This window comes from Populus nigra, chromosome 6, assembly GCF_951802175.1.
Source record: "Populus nigra chromosome 6, ddPopNigr1.1, whole genome shotgun sequence".
In the NCBI taxonomy this organism is placed as follows: domain Eukaryota; kingdom Viridiplantae; phylum Streptophyta; class Magnoliopsida; order Malpighiales; family Salicaceae; genus Populus; species Populus nigra.
In genome coordinates, this window is record NC_084857.1 from 408,095 (window position 1) to 427,410 (window position 19,316).

At 37.6% G+C, this 19,316-nt stretch overlaps 3 protein-coding genes across 4 annotated transcripts; all 3 read left to right on the forward strand.

The window, feature by feature from the left end:
* The first annotated feature begins 576 nt into the window (after window positions 1-576).
* Window positions 577-3,910, forward strand: LOC133695801 (tyrosine--tRNA ligase 1, cytoplasmic-like). Its single transcript, XM_062117745.1, has 10 exons — window positions 577-844; window positions 948-1,098; window positions 1,457-1,746; window positions 1,833-1,929; window positions 2,328-2,433; window positions 2,528-2,610; window positions 2,772-2,917; window positions 3,052-3,157; window positions 3,430-3,489; window positions 3,643-3,910. Exons 1-10 carry the CDS (start codon window positions 750-752, stop codon window positions 3,661-3,663), a joined length of 1,155 nt encoding a protein of 384 aa, XP_061973729.1. The 5' UTR covers window positions 577-749; the 3' UTR covers window positions 3,664-3,910.
* An 896-nt stretch (window positions 3,911-4,806) lies between these two features.
* On the forward strand, window positions 4,807-13,069 carry LOC133695804 (uncharacterized). The gene is made up of 4 exons (XM_062117749.1): window positions 4,807-5,002; window positions 10,697-10,777; window positions 10,878-10,982; window positions 12,751-13,069. The coding sequence occupies exons 2-4, from the start codon at window positions 10,709-10,711 to the stop codon at window positions 12,790-12,792; spliced, it is 216 nt and encodes a 71-aa protein (XP_061973733.1). The 5' UTR covers window positions 4,807-5,002; window positions 10,697-10,708; the 3' UTR covers window positions 12,793-13,069.
* An 873-nt stretch (window positions 13,070-13,942) lies between these two features.
* On the forward strand, window positions 13,943-17,344 carry LOC133695802 (ACT domain-containing protein ACR11-like). Of its 2 annotated transcripts, none has more exons than XM_062117746.1 (10): window positions 13,943-14,296; window positions 14,942-14,999; window positions 15,095-15,220; window positions 15,403-15,497; window positions 15,731-15,815; window positions 15,921-15,977; window positions 16,274-16,329; window positions 16,533-16,692; window positions 16,823-16,891; window positions 16,989-17,344. In XM_062117746.1, the coding sequence occupies exons 1-10, from the start codon at window positions 14,172-14,174 to the stop codon at window positions 17,049-17,051; spliced, it is 894 nt and encodes a 297-aa protein (XP_061973730.1). In that variant the 5' UTR covers window positions 13,943-14,171; the 3' UTR covers window positions 17,052-17,344. The 2 variants fall into 2 exon arrangements, with proteins under 2 accessions (XP_061973730.1, XP_061973731.1); XM_062117747.1 differs by having other exon boundaries at window positions 13,950-14,296; window positions 16,587-16,692.
* Window positions 17,345-19,316: the final 1,972 nt, after the last annotated feature.

The following is a 19,316-nucleotide window of genomic DNA, read 5'->3' on the forward strand; positions in this document are numbered from 1 at the left end:
TGTGTTTTATGTTGCAGGATCCACTAAAAAATTGAGTTTGAAACGTAATTTTTGTGCAGTATTTTTTACATATTTTTTAATTGAGTTTCATAAAACTTCCTTAAACCCTGTTTGTTTTTATGTTTCAAAAGCGTTTTTTAAAAAAAATAAATTTTTTTATTTGCTTCAAATTAATATTTTTTTGGTATGTTCATATCATTTTCATGTGCTGATATCAAAAATAATTTTTTAAAAATAAAAAAATATTATTCTGATGTATTTTTAAGTAAAAAACACTTTAAAAAACAACCTCAACCACACTTCCAAACACAATTACCAAATATTTTATATATGTTTTTTTACTGCACATAAAATTTAATTATAATTTTTATCAAACATGTATCTAAATTTATTTAACTATTTTTTTAAAAAAATTTATTTTCTTCATTATAAGCTACCTAAAAAATAAAGCTCTTACTTTGACCAGCTTAGCTCCAACCCAATTTAGGCCCGGCTAATGTGATGGATAAGCTTGGGCTTTGGCTCATGATTTATAGAATCAAATTTTTTTTGAAGAAGAAGAAGAAAAGAAAAGGAAAATAGAACTAAATAAATGGTCTTCTATCTCCTAGCTGGATTTAGACAAGGAGTAGGTCTAGGGCTTTTTCATCTGAAACCAGCAAGATTCTCAATCTCAAGCCGCCCCCTTTTATTTTCTCTGTTAACTAAAAAAGACAAGACCTTTCCATTTCTTCACATCAGCAGCAACAATGGAAGAGAATGACCAAACCCCTCCATCTGAAGAGATGCAATCCCTCACTGTCACCCCTTCAGCTTCATCCTCATCAAATCCCACTACACCGCAGTAATTATTTTCTCTCTATATCTTTTCTTCTGATGAAAAGTTTAATTGGTTTGTGTAAAGTTCTGATCTTTTTTGGATTTTGTTGATGGGTTTTGATTTCCAGGTTGTTAAGTTTAGAGGAAAGGTTTCAACTTGTGAGAAGCGTTGGTGAAGAATGTATCCAAGAAGATGAACTACGTAATCTTCTCGAGAAAAAACCACTACCCATTTGCTATGATGGTTTTGAACCTTCTGGGAGAATGCACATTGCTCAGGTATATTCTTTTTTGTTGTTTCAGTCCAGTTTTTATTTTGTTCCTCGTGTATTTTGTTGTTAGTGATGAAAATTTAGTCTACTTGGTTAGTCTTTATTGATGATTCTGAGGCTTTAAGGTTACATCTTTTTGGAAGAGTTATCAAATTTAGATGTGATTAATAACCTGTGAAGTAGTATTGATTTCAATTTTTAGTTTTACTTTGTAAGCCTGGAGGCATTTGCTATTAATTGTGCCTCGGTACCTTAACTTGGCATAGATTTTGTCGTTAAGGTTTGATATCGTAGTTGGGCAGCTTATGTTTAGAGCTTTTGTTAAGTCTGGTTTTATTATTTATACTTTTGCTGTTGTTGAACAGGGAGTCATGAAGACAATAAATGTCAACAAACTGACTAAAGCTGGTTGCAAAATGAAAATTTGGATTGCTGATTGGTTTGCACAGCTTAATAACAAAATGGGAGGAGACTTGAAGAAAATTAAAACTGTGGGGGAATATCTTATCGAGATATGGAAGGCAGTTGGGATGGATATTGATGGAGATAAGGTTGAATTCCTGTGGTCTTCGGATGAAATTAACTCCAGAGCTCATGAGTACTGGCCTCTAGTTATGGATATAGCCCGCAGGAACAAGCTTCCTAGGATAATGAGGTAATGTGTTAGAGCTTGAAAACTGGATGCTTACATATTATGTGATTCTATAGGCAACTAATAAAAGATTGCATTTTGGTCCTTAGATGTGTTCAAATCATGGGACGTAGTGAGCAGGATGAGTTAACAGCAGCCCAGATTTTCTATCCATGCATGCAATGTGCAGACATATTTTTCCTCAAGGTGATTCTATAGGCAACTTGTAGTTGTAAATCTGAATTTGAATTTTTGAACAAATTCATCAGATCTGTGCGTGTGTGCTGACATTTTTTTCTTCAGGTACTTGTGCTTATAGTTGTAATTTTTCAACCAACTTCTGTTCTTTTTGTACAAAATTCTCCAAAAACCACTTTCAAATGACATTTATGCATGTAAAACAAGTAAAATATACTCTCATGAATGTTTTTCTATTAAGCATCATGCTTGTATAATTCTGTGGCAGCATCCAACACTATAAAAAACTCACTAGATATGTGACTAGAAGGATGATTTATTATGAATAATGTTTTTAGGTTACCTTTCTCTTTGAATTACTGCATCACATTCTTTAGCTGTTATCTACAATGGTTTTGTACCAACAGGCTGACATTTGTCAATTGGGCATGGATCAACGGAAAGTAAATGTCCTTGCAAGAGAATACTGTGATGATATCAAGAGGAAAAATAAGCCTATCATTTTATCTCATCGTATGCTCCTGATTCCTTTATTCAAAAATTGTATGATGCTATTGTTTAGTTTCTTAAATGAAGTACTTTTCGACCCTGCTTTTCATGAATGCAGACATGCTACCTGGTTTACAGCAAGGGCAAGAAAAGATGTCTAAAAGTGATCCATCTTCTTCCATCTTCATGGAGGATGAAGAGGTGTGTTGTGGTTTTAGACATGGAGAATTTTAAAAAGGTTGCTATGTTGGGGAATTTACATGCCTGAAAATATATAGATACCCAGCATGCTGCAGCAGTGCATATTTAACTTTAACTTTCAATGCCTTGGTTTTTTATTCTTTTTATCATCTGTTTCATAGGTAGAGGTAAAAACTAAGATAAAGAAGGCATACTGCCCCCCACAAATTGTTGAAGGAAATCCTTGTCTGGAATACATTAAACACATTGTTTTCCCGTGGTTCAATAAGTTCAAGGTGGAACGCAATCCAGAAAATGGTGGAGAGAAGTAAGTTCTATTACCTTCATATTGCTTCTTTCCTGCTTGTTTTTGTTTTCTTGAATTTGTTGTCTGTGCTCCACTCTTTTATTTCAATGAATATGGCAATAATTTTCCATCATCGGTTTATCTTATCAATGAAGGATCTACGAAAGCTTTGAAGAACTTGTCTCTGACTATGAAAGTGGCGGATTACATCCGGGTGACCTGAAACCAGCTCTCGCAAAAGCATTAAATATGATACTTCAGGTAAGCTCTCATTGCGGGAACTTGCATGGGAAAAAAGTGGATTCACATGGAAGACAACTCTTTTATATATTGTTCTTGACCAGAACTTTCAAGTCAGATTTATGTCTTGTCTTCCTCTCTATCATGTCATTTTGGACTCTTAGTGTTATTTTCCTCAAACTAGAGGAGACAATCTGAAAGATAACCAGTTAGTTGATGCTGTATTATTACTAGAAATTACTCTATCCTAACTAGTCAGCAAGCTAATTCAATACCGCCACATTTATTTGCAGCCTGTACGTGATCATTTTAGCAAAGATCCCAAGGCAAAGGATCTGTTGAAACGAGTCAAGGTTTGTGTACTTGTTCTTCATTGTTATTTTCCAGCAAAACAGTCACAACCCAGTGAAGGGAAAAAAAGAAGGAAGAAAGTACATTGTGCATGCCACGTGGTCGTTTTTTCCCTATGTGAAACTCTGATGTTTTGGTGTTCCAATATGCTGCAGGGTTATAGGGTAACAAGGTGACGAGGAAGAGAATGTGATTCCCATCAATGCCGAACTTGGAGTTGTACTTCCAATACATCTAAATATTGCTAAATACTTATTTGATAAAGAATCTTGTTAATGTTTTGGGGTTATGTTTTAGATTTTGAAAGTTGTAACCAATCACGACCTAGTGCCAACATTGTATTTGTATTCATCAGAAAACCTTGTTTCTGTGGTGTGCAAGCCATCGCCCAATCTCGACAATAAATAGCTTTGCTTTTTGACTCGTGTTTCTCCCTTTTATTTACACTCGAGAATAATAGTTATTTTTTATTTGGAAATATATTAAAATAATATATATATATTTTTTAAAAATTATTTTTAATATTAACATATTAAAATAATTTAAAATATAAAAATATTATTTTTTTCTAAATTTTCACGAAATGTGCAAAAAAAGGTTGGAAATTTGCAATCGAGACGCACTGGGTAGGTTTGGGAGTTTTATCAAAACCATAGTGGTAAACTAAATTTCTTCATGGAATCCCTTTCTGACCCATCTAGCCGAAACTTTTTCAAGTCTTTCCTTGCAATTCAGGACGTGGTGTTGGGCAGAAATGAGTAAAATCCAAGTTGGGGTTTTCAGTAGGGTTTATCTCTTTTTTTCTTTAAAAAAAAATCAAAACAGTATTGTACTTAGAAAAGGTATTGTTTTGAAAAAAATAAACAGGTTAAGTATTGGGTTTTGATCATATTAATGGGTGAACTAACTTGGATTTTTGACTGCCTTTCTATTTTTTCTTCCTGCTACAGACACTAGATTGGTTGAGTTTCAAGTCTACTCACCACACTGATCAAGAACTATGATGGTCGGTTGAGTTCCAACTCGGGCTCACCGCGCTGTATGATCAAAGCATTTCTCAAATTCTTCAGTTGTTATGTCTCGCAAAAACTAATTTGTCAAACTAATCCAAAACCACAAACCCTTCCATTTGAATCGTTTATATGCATTAGCCATCCATTTTCTAATCTCACCGATCAAGACAAAAAAGAAAAAAAAAGCATTTAAAAAGGGGAATTTGGATAATTACAAAGGGATTTGTCAACTCTGATCAAGGGACTAAATTAAAACCTATAGCAAAATAGGGACTAAATCATAATTTACTAAACTATGGAGGACATAAACGTGATTCAACTTCACAACAAGAAGCGAAGCACTAAATATTTCCCAGAACCGGAGAACTTTTCTCCTTCTATCCGATCATTTTCGTGTCGTTAATCACCGGTGGAAATCGCCAAGGTTTAGCTTAGAAAAGTCTCTCCCTCCCTTCTTTTTCTACCTGGGTATCTACGATCGTAAACCTCAAGCATCACTTGAGGTAGAGAAAGCTCCAAAAATTATGAATTTGTGCTTCGCTTAAAGTTTCTTAGTTAACCTGTGTTGCGAGCCAAAACGCACCGTAGCGGGAACTTTAGTTTAAACTAAAAGTCAGTAAACGAAACGCCATCGTTTCAATATCTTCAATTATACGCACCGTTTAATTAAATAGGAAATTAATTGTCAGCATCAGCCTTGTGTTTCAATTCTGTTATTGTTACTGTTACAAGAAGTTGCGTGTGATTGTTGTAACAGATTCTAGAATACACACTCCTATAATTATGGCATTGCATGTAACCAGAGGGGTATGCAAAAATACAATACAATCAGTGTGTTTCTCTTCTGCTCCTTCTCTCTATCTCTTCTTTCCCTCAGTCCTCTCCATGCCTCTACTCCTCTCTATATTCTTATGCTACGTGTGAAGGCCCCTGCACCCTTAGTTCATCATTTAGAATTCCTGCTGATTGGTTCTCTCAAAATTTACCTTGCAACAAGTGGTATCAGAGCCTCTGATCTTCAGACCTCAATCATGCCACCAGAAACGAGGTCCCAAGATCTTAAGAAATTAGAAGACTCATTTGAAGTTGCCAACAAGGAACAATCAGCACGCCATGCACAAGTCTTAACACAACTGGAAACCTATGGACAACTACTACACGCTACCAAGGCGACTCAAGATAATAAGATCGAAGAACTCAAGGAACTTATCAGTGGAATCGCTTATCAACAGTCCACACTCCTACAGAGGATGCAGACGGGTACTCTGGAGCGTAGTCCCATTCAGAATCACCAGGACCTTCCCCATGGGGGTTCTACTTCGAACGAGGGCTACTCTGGCGAAGAAGGGTTACACTCCTACAAGGTACACAAACCTCGAAGAGATTTTCCCTGTTTTGATGGGGAAGATGTTCACAAATGGTTGTATAAGTGCAATCAATATTTTGACATGGAAGAAATTAAAGAGACAGAGAAGGTAAAGTTGGCCTCCTTCTATCTAGATGGAATGGCTCTCTACTGGCATCAGAACTTCACAAAGAGTATTAGAGGTAGAGTGGTTACCTGGGAAGAGTATACTGAGGCTATGTGTGGACGGTTTGGGGGCCACCAAGACCCTCTTGAAGAGCTGATGGAACTGAGGCAAACTGGCAGCCTGGAGACATATATTCAAGATTTTGATGTACTGTGGAACAAGGCTGATATCAGTGAAAGACAAGCTATGGTATTCTTCATCGGAGGACTAGAAATTGAAATCAAAAACCCTGTCAAAATGTTTGATCCTAAAGCCCTTAGACAAGCTTACAATCTTGCCAGACTGCAAGATAACACCTTATCTTATAGAAGATCACAACCACAATCTCATCAAACACTCCCCAAATACACTTCCCAAAGCATACCCTCCTCCGTTTCCTTTAAACAAAACATTCCTATGCCCTATTCAAGACAAACAGTAACTCCAAATATTACCACCTTCAGACCACCACAACAAGGCATATTACCCACCCCTACACACAAACCAACCAGAACTATCCGGCCACGAGACCTAGAGGAAAGAAGGGCTAAGGGGCTATGTTTCTGGTGTGACGAGCGATTTGTGCCAGGTCACCGCTGCAGGAATAAACGTCTGTACTCTCTATGTATACTCGAAGATGATGAGGACATTGTGGAAATTGAAGATGAAACAGAGGTTAGGGAGCAGGACCTACTTACACCCCATATTTCTCTCAACGCCTTGGAGGGTACAATGGGTTGCCACACATTAAGAGTAGCAGGAAAAGTGGATAAACATCCCCTATACATCTTGATCGATTCTGGCAGCACACACAACTTTCTCAACAGCGTATTTGCTAATAAACTACAGTGTCTAACCCACCCCATCAGGACCTTGGTAGTCGAAACAGCGAATGGGGGTACTATGCACTGCTCTGCAATGTGCAGGAACTTCAGCTGGCGAATGCAGGGAGTACATTTTGTGGCAGACGTATTCATTGTTGATTTAATCAACTGTGACATGGTTCTAGGCATACAATGGCTAGCAACGCTGGGTAATGTTACGTCTAACTACAAGGATCTGTGGATGTCCTTCAAGTGGCAAAGTCAAGATATAGTCCTCAAAGGCACCGACTGCACCAAGGTACAAACCATTGAACTAGCACAACTGAACAGCCTGATGGTTAACTCAGCTCAACTATCAGGTATGAGTCTCTGTTGTTTCACAACTAGTGAAGTTACACACAAGGATGCAAGGCTTATGTCCCAATCACCCATAAGTAATCAGAAGGAAAAAGTGGCTCTGGAAGAATTAATTACTCATTACAAGGAAATATTCAAAGAACCTGAAGGATTGCCTCCCATCAGGGCCCATGACCACGCTATTCCTATGAAAGAAGGTGCACAAGCAATCAATCTCAGACCATACAGATATTCTGGAGTACAAAAGGACATATTGGAGAAGATGGTGGAGGAAATGCTTGAGTCTGGGATCATTCAACAAAGCAGCAGCCCGTTTGCTTCTCCTGTTGTCCTGGTTAAGAAAAAGGATGGATCCTGGCGACTCTGTGTTGACTACAGAGCTCTTAATCATCTCACCATCAAAGACAAGTTTCCTATACCGCTAGTAGAGGAGTTGCTAGAAGAGTTGGTGGGTGCCACAATATTTTCAAAAGTGGATTTACGATCTGGTTATCACCAGATTAGAATGACCCCCCATGATGTGTTCAAAACAGCATTCCGCACCCACAACGGCCATTATGAATTCTTGGTGATGCCATTCGGGCTAACCAACGCACCAGCCACCTTTCAGAGTTTGATGAATGAAGTATTTCGCAAGCATCTAAGGAAGTTTGTGTTAGTATTTTTTGACGATATTTTGATATATAGTCAGACAATGACTGAGCACCTAGAACACCTGCACACTGTGTTTGAATTGCTGAAGGGGCACCAATTGGAAGCTAAGCGCAACAAATGTGCATTTGGCATTCCTCAGGTGGAGTACCTAGGGCATGTTATTTCTAAGGAGGGGGTAGCTATTGATCCTAAGAAAATTCAAGCCATCACCAACTGGCCAGAACCCCGAAATGTTAGGCAGCTACGGGGATTTCTGGGTCTTACGGGTTACTATAGAAAATTTGTCAAAAACTATGGGGCCATTAGCAAGCCACTCACTCAGCTATTAAAAAAGGATGCATTCGACTGGAAGGAAGACGCCACCAGTGCCTTTAGCAACTTAAAACAGGCCATGACTCAACCGCCGGTTCTCTCCCTGCCTAACCTTAACAAACCTTTTGTGGTGGAAACAGACGCCTCAGGATCAGGTATAGGGGCTGTACTCATGCAGGAAGGGCACCCTATTTCATTCATCAGCAAAGCATTGGGACCACAACAACAAGCATTATCAACTTACGAAAAAGAAATGCTAGCCATTTTACATGCAGTCACCAAGTGGAGACACTACCTATGGGGCAGACACTTCACAATCAGAACAGATCATGTAAGCCTCAAGTATCTGCTGGCACAAAAGGTTTCTTTCCCATCCCAACATATTTGGTTAGCCAAACTTTTAGGCTTTGATTATGACATCGAATATAGGAAGGGAAAAGAAAATATTGCTGCTGATGCTCTCTCTAGATGTACCCACAGGGAGTTGTTTGCCCTTACATTGTCCACCGTTTCAACCAATTTGTTAGATGAGGTGAAGGCGTCCTGGGCGACAGACACTGCTCTGCTAAAGATCATCAGCGACCTAACTACAGATCCTAGTTTGCACTTGAAGTATACTTGGCTGAATGACCACCTATACCGAAAGGGGAAGCTGGTAGTTGGCAATAATTCTAGGTTACAGGGTAAACTAATCTCCATCTACCATGACTCTGCCATAGGGGGACACTCTGGTGTCACTGTCACTGCCAAACGGGTGGGTTCACTGTTCTACTGGAGGAAACAACAAAAACATGTAAGAGCATATATGCGAGAATGTCACACCTGCCAGAAAAGCAAAGGTGAGAACGTGAAAACACCTGGCCTGCTTCAACCTCTTCCCATACCCCAAGCACCTTTCGTGGACATCAGCATGGATTTTGTTGAAGGCTTACCCAACTCTAAGGGAAGGAACGTCATTTTGGTTGTGGTGGATAGGTTCAGTAAATATGCCCATTTCATCGCATTATCCCATCCCTATACAGCTGCATCGGTGGCAGAGGCTTTCATGAGTAATAACTACAAACTACACGGCTTACCTGCTTCAATAGTAAGTGATAGAGACCCAGTGTTTTTAAGCAGATTCTGGAAGGATTTATTCACCTACCAAGGCGTTCAACTATTGCACTCAACAGCCTATCATCCACAAACAGACGGACAGACAGAAGTGGTGAACAGGTGCTTAGAGCAATATTTGAGGTGCATGACAAGCGAGACTCCCGATCAATGGTGTCAATGGCTACCCTTAGTCGAATGGTGGTATAATACAAGCTATCATTCGGCCATCAAAACTACACCATTTGAAGTTCTATATGGTCAGAATCCTCCAGTCCACATCCCTTACCTACCTAAGGATTCTAACGTAGAAGCTGTTGACAGACAACTAACAAAAAGGGAAGACAGGCTGAAGACTATTAGGGACAATCTCAAAATGGCTCAACATCGCATGACCCAACTAGCAAACAAGAAGCGCAGTGAGCGCATCTTTAAGATAGGTGACTGGGTATACTTGAAATTGCAGCCTTACAGGCAACAAACGGTGAGCATGAGGGGTTCACAAAAGTTATCCGCCAAATACTATGGTCCATACCGCGTAATTGAACGCATAGGGGCAGTTGCTTACAAACTGAGCCTTCCCAGTTCAAGCGCCATACACCCAGTGTTTCATGTCTCGCAATTAAAACAACATACAGGAAATAAGATAGTGTACGACAACTTACCTGCCCACAAGCTAGACCCAGAGTTGCAACCTCACGCCATTCTTGACAGGAGGATGGTCAAACGTAAAAATCAGACAGCAACACAAGTTCTAGTTCACTGGAAGACCCTATCACCATACGAAGCTACCTGGGAGTTTGCAGATGACCTTCTCATGAGGTACCCGCAGTTATTCCTTGAGGACAAGGAAATTTTTAAAGGGGAAGGTATTGTTGCGAGCCAAAACACACCGTAGCGGGAACTTTAGTTTAAACTAAAAGTCAGTAAACGAAACGCCATCGTTTCAATATCTTCAATTATACGCACCGTTTAATTAAATAGGAAATTAATTGTCAGCATCAGCCTTGTGTTTCAATTCTGTTATTGTTACTGTTACAAGAAGTTGTGTGTGACTGTTGTAACAGATTCTAGAATACACACTCCTATAATTATGGCATTGCATGTAACCAGAGGGGTATGCAAAAATACAATACAATCAGTGTGTTTCTCTTTTGCTCCTTCTCTCTATCTCTTCTTTCCCTCAGTCCTCTCCATGCCTCTACTCCTCTCTATATTCTTATGCTACGTGTGAAGGCCCCTGCACCCTTAGTTCATCATTTAGAATTCCTGCTGATTGGTTCTCTCAAAATTTACCTTGCAACAACCTGTTTGAAAAAATGCCCCAATGAAACTATTGTTAATAATCTTTGCTAAGAATTGGTACCTTTTAGCTTAAACACAAACGCACAAAAGGGTTCTAAAAAATCTTGTTATTTTTTAAGCATTTATCTTTGGATGTTCTTTGGAGGAGAGGAAATGTCAAAGACTTGCAAGGGGCTTGCACTGGAACTGGTCAAGTGTCTCAGTGAATCCGATTGCATCAAGGTTCTGCATTCTTTACCAAAATGATGTTTTTATTTTTAAAGGTCTCTCATTGGTGAAATTCAGTCTTGTTGAGATTTATGTTTGTGCTTTATACATGTAGATTGAGAATCGACCATATAAAGAATGCGCAGGAGAGAAGAGCCCTTCAATACCAAGTGAGTGTGTGGGACTTAGAGAAACTTATTTCAATTGCAAAAGAGGCCAGGCATGTTCTTGTTTTTGTCTTCTCTTTAATTCCATTTGATTTCTTTCTGTTTTCTTGTTTGTGGGCTTTTCAATTATTCCTTACTTTTTCCGAGATGATTTTTAAGTTTCTTTATGCTCTCATTGCAATGAGTTATAATTTGATTCTGAGCAATGTTGCATTGAGTTATGGGTTCTGTTTTCACATATTCCTTAACTCAAAAGTTCTAGCATTACAGTACAATTAAAGTATCAGTAGAAGATTTTGTTGATTAGAGTATAGAAGATCTGAGTAAAGTAAACAGCAGGTGTTGAGTTCAAATGGTGATGGTTTATTGTGGTTAATTGTGAAGATAATTGATTGTAAATAACTATAGTTTTGAAACCCGGACCGGCCTGGTGGTCCGGGTCGACCCGGGCCTGGGACCGGCCCGGATCTAAGTAAAAACCCGTCTAGGAGTTGGCCCGGCGAAACCCGGTTAATTTGGAACCCGGACAAACCCGGCTGAGACCCGACCTTTTTTTATATATATATACATGGTCGTGAACGCTGCAGAATTGTAGACAGAGAGAACCTAATTAAAGAAAAGCAATTTCAATCCATAGCTCCTGTGCCCGTAATACATTTCTACCCCAAACACGATGTCCCCTCTGTCAATGGGCTCTACCTTTATTGGCAGCCTCTCGTAGTGAACCGTACTCGCTCCCTTCAATTCATCGAGCCTGGACAACCCCTGCCTCGACAAGTGTATCAGAGGTTATTTGATTGAGGAAAGGTTAAATGAATCAATTGATTTTTATAGTTTGATGAGAAAAGGTGTTGTGCCTGTTTTTTTTACATTTACTGCTCTTTTTAAGGCTTGTGGTGCTAAAAAGGATGTGGGTTTGGGACGGCAAATTCATGGGCAAACGATTTTGGTTGGGGGGTTTGGTGAGGATTTGCATGTTGGGAATTCTATGATTGATATGTATATAAAATATGGGTTTTTGAAGTGTGGGTGAAAAGTGTTTGATGAAATGTCCAATAGGGATGTGATTTCTTGGACGGAGTTGATTTCTGCTTATGCGAAGAGTGGGAACATGGAGAGTGCAGGAGAGTTGTTTGATGGGTTATTTGATTTTTAAATTTTTTTTGGGTTGATCCGGGTCAACCCATCTGACATGTGACCCGATTATTAGACCATGTCGACCACTGAGTCGGGTTTCAAAACTATGTATATAACTATATCATACGAGAGTTTATATGAATTTTCGATAACACTTCTCTTGTTTGTTCATCAACCAAGTGAAGTAAAATTATACACATTATGAAATTATTACTAATTTTCATCCTTGGTTTATAGTGAGAGATTGCTAGACAAGATTGTAAAAACCAATTAGTTCTCATTAATTTCTGCATTTGCCAGTTGGTGGGTTAAATCTGAAAGTTATATTCTTTTTCCGTCTTTATTAAGTGTTAAAGGGCAATTTCAACTTCTAACTTGAATTGAGTTTCCAACTGCAATTCTAAGTTCTATGTCAATATGTACATGACCATGCCTCAACACTTGTGCATACATTTATGTGCCTATATGCTGTGTGTGGTTTATTGTATTACCAAATGATTTAATGAAGAAGAATAAAGCTTCTGTGATTATTATCAATTACTAATTCTAAGATATCTTTTAGATGGATAAAAGCATTAAGAAGAATATCCCATAAAATTATCATGAATGGAAAATTTTTTGTATCCGTTAAATGTAGACAAACATTCCCCTTTATTGACATGTCATATCTCATGTTTTTTTCAGGTGGACATGAGAGCTAGAATTCGAGGAAACAAAGGTTATTAAGTGCATGGGACTGCTTGAATGACCCTTCCTGCAGGATGGAACCTGGATATAGAAGATGATTGCCTTCTTAGCTTTACCTTTCCCATAGCAGTAGAAACACACCCTACCTTGTACTCAAGGGATTTTGTTGCTTAGGTGATTGCTGGATAATGATCATGTAGATCCCTTTTCTTTTTGTTTTTGGGTTTGCTTTTCCAAGTTCTTACTGACTACTGAGACATGTATGATGAGAAAATCATTTTTTTTTTGAGAAAGAGAATATCATTGATTAGAACGACACGTCAGTTGCTTGGATTGTGCCCTGTTTATGTCATTTTGAACTATGGTCATGCTCTTCTAAAATACTAGAAGTGAGCAAGTTTGATGATTGATTTTGATCTGCGTTATAAAGAATTTAGCTTAGTGGAATCCTTTGTAAGAACCCATTTTACGTTACCAATCCAATCATTTCACAGCATTTTGGCTTGATATTCCAGTGATTGAGGATGACATTGGCCGTGGCCCATGCTAGAGTAGACAGCACATAATAAGCATTGGATTCTACTATAGTTAGATTCCAAACCAGCTAAAGTTGGATAAGTAGTCAATACTAGGTAAAGTCATGCTTGCTGCCAAATAAGGTAAAATCCCAAAGAATTTCAATAATTTAAGGAACTATAGAGTGCTATCTTCCATTTTCAATTATATCCATATATTTATTTCACACTTGGCAACACATAAACGGTGCAGATTTCAGCTCCTCTTAACTCCAAGAAACCCCCAAAAGAAGGGCGTCCAAGTGAAGATATCTTGCAAGAAATTCTAAACTACCAGTTGCTTGGTTAACACAGATAAGAAAAAAGTACTCTTAAATTATCTTTTTGTTTGCTTTTCTGGGTAAGAAAGAGTTCTTTGATGGAGACTCGGATAGCTATGTTAACCAAGAATGTCTCTATTGTTAGACTGTTCCCATGGCCCCAGTCGAGGATAAAAAGAAAGTACCACGTACCTTTATTCTTTTTTTCTTGAACTGAATATAAAGTTCATTTATCCATGAATAAAAAGAAATAATACAGTACAAGTAAAAAAAAATAAAAACAAATAAAAACAAAGAAATGAAGATCAGATGAGGAATGGACGTTAGAGATAAATTGCAAGAAAAAAACACAGAGAGAAAGATAAAGGGATAGGATTTATATTATATGTTCATTTTCCTTCTCATGGCTGATATTACAAAACTTCTGAACTCCTCCTTCCTTCTCAAATCCTCTCTGTCTTTCTTGGAATTAGCGATGTTCTTTCATTTGGGCTCTTGTTTTTCTTTGGTTTCTCGTCTATAGTTGTTGCTGGGAAGACATTTTTTTTGTTCTTGAAAGAAAGAGAGATATAGAAGGATCGAAATGGCTGTGTCCTTGGCTTTTGCCAATCTTGCATTTCAGTTTAATAATGTTAAAGTTGTTGAAAATCCCTTGTGTTTTGGCTTGGCTCCTACACAACTTCCTTATTTATGCAAGGAAAGAAGAAGGTATGCCTACTTTCAGACATTGTTTCCTCTTTTTAAGTTTTCTTGTAATAAAGTTTTGGGTAATATATATATATATATTACTTGTTTATAATCTGTGACTCTGAATTTGACTGCTTCAGCTTGAACGCTCAAGTTTCAATCTTTTGTGAACAAAGATCTTAGGATTATCTCTATGGTTCTGTTGGATTTGATTAAGAACTTGAGTGTTGAAAACAGCAACAACCCATTTAAATGTGACTGATTTCCTTCAGTTTTGTTGGATAATTTTCTCTCCATGTCAAGCTCTTTAATTTTTCTAGTGGTTTAAGGAATGGCCAGAGCCATCTCCTGAATCCCCTGTTACTAATAACAATGGCAGCTAGATTTGCCCTTTTCATGTTTCTAACAAAACCTCCACACTTGAAAATTACTACTCATTACACAATTTCACTTCTTGTATCATTCTCCTAATGGCTCATTAACTTGGATTAGTTGCTAAACCTTTTGCTATCAATAGAATGGTAAAAGGAATAGCTGAATAAGAACTCATCAGCTACAAAGATAGCTGCTAAACGTTGTCATGATTTTGTATAAAAATACATCTTTACTTCATCATCCTTCGTTGTCTCGGTACTTTCTCCTAATTATATACATGATTGTTGCCAGATTGCCATCTTCCAGGACAATAATCATTCCAGGAGCTTCATCGGCTCCAACCATTGAGGTGTGGAGCAGCTCTTGCTGTTTTATGGGATTTTAGAGCATAAGAACTAGTGAATTACTTTGTTTCCTGAATTGATGAAATGGTGTTTTAAACAGGATGGAAGTCAAAATGACACTAATGCAATTCCAACTCCCAAAGTTATAATTGACCAAGACGCAGATCCAGATGCGACCGTGGTGGAGGTAACCTTCGGAGATCGCCTTGGTGCTCTTCTGGATACGGTATGGAGTCATATACTTGCTGAGATAGTCATGAGATTTGTCTTTCTTTTGCTGTTGACATATTTGTTTAGGATCTTCAGATTTTTCTGATTATGAAACTTTTAGTTCTGAATTACTCATCATTGCCTTCTGGTTAGCATACACAGACTATTGTGAGCAAACTATGATTAAATGCCTTACAGATGAACGCGCTTAAAAACCTAGGGCTGAATGTTGTTAAGGCTAATGTCTTTTTGGATTCTTCTGGGAAGCACAACACATTTTCCATCACTAAAGCGTAAGTTACATCCTATATGTTATGTTCACTTGCTTACAAAAGAAGAATTTTTTTTTTATCAATATGTTCTCTTTTATATGCTTAACTTGATATTCGTCAGGATCAAATCCATGGATCATGCAAACAAGTTTCTGACTTTGTATTGTTTTTGTTCAATGAGCCATATGATTCTGTTATTGCAATAACTTTTTAACAGCAAATCTGACTGCCCCTTGCTATGAGCTTTTCTTTAGTAGTACTGGTCGAAAAGTTGATGACCCAGAACTGCTTGAGGCCATTCGTTTGACAATCATAAACAATTTGCTTCAGTATCACCCGGTAATCATTTTTTGATGTCCATTTCTTCTCTTTAAGTATCTTTAAAGAATTACTCTTGTGAGATGCGCATCTCCTTGTATGCTTAACTTAATGACTGTCAAACAGGAATCAAGTTCTCAGTTAGCAATGGGGATTGCCTTTGGAGTAGAGCCACCGAAACAGGTTTCACTTTGTTCATTCCATCTTAATATGTTATTAACTTCTGAAGTTGGCTTTACTCTATAGTAAAATATTGTCCGGCAAACTCCAAGACTTGGGGAAAGGGTGTCATAGCTTCGTGGCACAGATGCTATTTGTAATTGTATTTACCCTTGTCCTCAACTTTCTGTTTCCTCATGAAGAAACTGATGCCATTAGGGATGAACGTTAAACGATTCGTCTATGAATTATTTAGAGAAGATTTAAGCCCTAAACTATAAATCATAGCTCAAAATTTCTGTTATTCTGCAATTCCTCAGGTTGATGTGGATATAGCAACGCGTGTAAAAGTCAAAGAAGATAGTCCTGACCGAAGGTAACTTCTGCTTTGATTTCTTATTGAGATATGACGGGGCTTTTTCCATCCTGAAAACCCCTATTACTGCACCAATAACTATGTAAATACACATTTTTCTCACAACTATGCTCCTGAAAATCCTTTCAAGTTTTTATTATGGATTGCTTTGTACAAGTTGGAAAACACTTGTCTCCTTAAAGAACAATACTTTCTGTTTTTAGTGTTCAGCGTGTGAAACAGCAATTGCTAAAGGGTCGACTGTATTTCTGTGGCAGCTTGCTTTTTGTGGAGGCAGCTGATCGCCCAGGATTGTTGGTGGATCTTGTAAAGGCTGTCACTGACATTAATATTGCTGTTGAATCAGGAGAATTTGACACTGAGGTGATTATTTATCTGCATACATCTGCACCTCTGGATTTCCATTCCTTTCCTCTGTATCTTTCTCGTATTTCGCAACACAAATAAGCCTTAGCATTACAACCACACTGATATTGCTTACTTTGGCATCTAGGGGTTGTTGGCCAAGGCAAAATTTCATGTCAGCTACAAGGGTAAAGCCATCAGCAAGCCTCTTCAACTGGTAAGAAATATCGAAGCTTAAAACCTACCAACTAGTCTGTCGTTGACGCTACCCTCGTGTTCTCGTTATGAACGTGTTGCTTTATCAACTTTGGCAGGTTCTTGCTAACAGTTTGCGATATTTCTTGAGGCGACCATCGACCGAGGAGGCAAGTTTTTGAGCCATGCTGGAAAATGACCAGATTCATGATCACATACTCGACGAAGATTATAATTTAATCTCCACGGGGGAATTGTAGAGAACAGTTTTCACATTAATCTGCATATAGCTATCACACTGGTCGCACTTAAACTATGGACAATGAATCATTAGTCTTACCACAGTGTCACTGTCTCTATAAGGAAAAAAATGTATGTATGGGAATTTTGTTGCAAAGATCACTGAAAGCAGATGGCAATTCAGTTACAAGAACATATAAAGCAAAGCCTGGCGCGACGCCATGGATTATTTTTATTGTGAAGAAGTAACTGATACCTTGGATTCCCATGAACAGTTTAGCTGAACTGAATAAACCGAAATGTCTGTACTGAATTAAGTTGGTTTGATTCGGTTTGAACCTATATCTACTCAACTACTACAGATTTGGGTAAGTTATGCAATCAGCCTGGTTGTTGATTAGCAAGGTCATAGAGCAATGTAGGGAAGGCATTGCTTTTCTTTTGCAAGTGAAAGTGAGTGTTTAAAAGTGTGGTAGTGATTGTTTTTTAAAGTATTTTTTGTTTGAAAATATTTTAAAATAATATTTTTTTTATTTTTTTAAAATAATTTTTGATATTAACACATTAAAATGATTTTAAAATACTAAAAAAAATATTAATTTGAAGTAAAAAAAATAAAAAATTTTTAATTTTTTTTAAATGTTTTTGAAATGCAAAAACAAGCAAGGTATTCAACAATAAAATCATGATGGTTTTGTATATAATTATCAATCCGTGCTAGACTTAGCAAGGTGACTTGGTGATTTAATGAACACCTACCAGGGCTGGGTTTGTTTTTAAATTATTCAGGGAGTTAATTTGATCAAACTTTGACCAATCCAATCTTAGATCTATTTTATTTTAATTTTTGTTCAAAAATTTATCATTTTAGTTTTTAATTTATCTGTTTTTTTAAAAAAAAATTATTCAAAACAATATTGTTTCATTAAAAAGTACAGTAAACCCTGGGTCAATTTACAAACTTGTGGATCGACTCACCCCCCCCCCCCCTACAACCCTATCCTTGGACCGGGTCACGACCCAAATGTTCTGGAAAATATGGTTATGTGAACTTATCCTTGATGCAACGATATTTGCGTCCGAACAAAGTGGGGTTCAGATTGTCACGACCTGTCAATGGGTTTGGTCCGAAGAGCCGGAAGGTGGTAATCTTTATTGGTGCGGGCCAGGATAGATGATGACAGACCAAGCAGCCACATGCGGATAAAAATGGTCCCCAAAAGCTACCAATCTTTCAGGCATGGGTAAAGCTTGCATGATGGCTTCATTGGACATGATAGTGTTCTGATTTGGAATAATTTTGTGAGATTTTCTTTTATTTCACATTCAATCCAATTATATGATTGGTCTACTCGTAGTGTTTTTTTTCCAGTAAAAAATAAACTATTGATTATGAAATTGTACGCTATGGATACAAGGCCAACTGATCATGAATGATTCCTTCCCAAACACAATCTCAAAGGGGAAAAAGGAAAACATAGAAGGAAAGAAAAACAGAGAAGCGCGCCTGCAGAAAAAAAACAATCCAAAAGATAGTGGAGCTACACCGGGAAACAAAATAGAACAGCCACTGCGCCATTGTCTTCGGCACCGTTCTTCGCTGCACAGGTAAGTTTCCATCCTCTGCATTCAATAAGTCTTTCAAATGCAGTGTGAAGGTAATTAAATTACCTTCACACTATTCATGCACGCGTGAATTTACTTCACGCGTGCTTCTTCTTCTTTTGCCCAGTCGGGCCACTGGCTTGGGCTAGTAGCCGGGCCGGGCTGGCTGGGTCCAGCCCAGCCCAAAAAATAAAAAAATAAAAAAAAAACAGAAAAGTAATAAAGGTAGAAAAAAATAAAAAAAATATGTATGCATGAAAAAAATAATAAAAATTTATTGGTTTATTCATTGACGCTAGAGTCAGGAATAAATACCGGTTTAAATTTATATTATTTTTATTCATTGTATTTTATTTTATTTAGCTAGAAAAATAAAAAAAATATGTGCATGCATAAAAATACATTTATTTTTATTTATTTATTCATTGGTGCTAGAACAAGGAATAAAAAATATATTGATCTAATTTTTTTGTAGTTACGAATTTTTACCAACGCCAGAGTTGGAATTATTCGAGCTCGAATATTCACTGGCGTCAGAGTCAGGAATACTATAAACAAATCATCATAGCATAAACTAATAAATATTTAGCAATTTAAGACAA

Excerpts from the sequence above, each read along its gene's own strand:
- LOC133695801 (XM_062117745.1), top strand. The coding sequence starts at position 750 with ATGGAAGAGAATGACCAAACCCCTCCATCTGAAGAGATGCAATCCCTC. Across the intron at positions 1,930-2,327 it reads CAGACATATTTTTCCTCAAG|GCTGACATTTGTCAATTGGG; the intron begins GTGATTCTATAG and ends TTGTACCAACAG. Across the intron at positions 2,434-2,527 it reads GCCTATCATTTTATCTCATC|ACATGCTACCTGGTTTACAG; the intron begins GTATGCTCCTGA and ends TCATGAATGCAG.
- LOC133695804 (XM_062117749.1), top strand. The coding sequence starts at position 10,709 with ATGTCAAAGACTTGCAAGGGGCTTGCACTGGAACTGGTCAAGTGTCTC. Across the intron at positions 10,778-10,877 it reads GTGAATCCGATTGCATCAAG|ATTGAGAATCGACCATATAA; the intron begins GTTCTGCATTCT and ends TTATACATGTAG. Across the intron at positions 10,983-12,750 it reads TCAATTGCAAAAGAGGCCAG|GTGGACATGAGAGCTAGAAT; the intron begins GCATGTTCTTGT and ends TGTTTTTTTCAG.
- LOC133695802 (XM_062117746.1), top strand. The coding sequence starts at position 14,172 with ATGGCTGTGTCCTTGGCTTTTGCCAATCTTGCATTTCAGTTTAATAAT. Across the intron at positions 15,000-15,094 it reads CATCGGCTCCAACCATTGAG|GATGGAAGTCAAAATGACAC; the intron begins GTGTGGAGCAGC and ends TGTTTTAAACAG. Across the intron at positions 16,892-16,988 it reads TCAGCAAGCCTCTTCAACTG|GTTCTTGCTAACAGTTTGCG; the intron begins GTAAGAAATATC and ends CAACTTTGGCAG.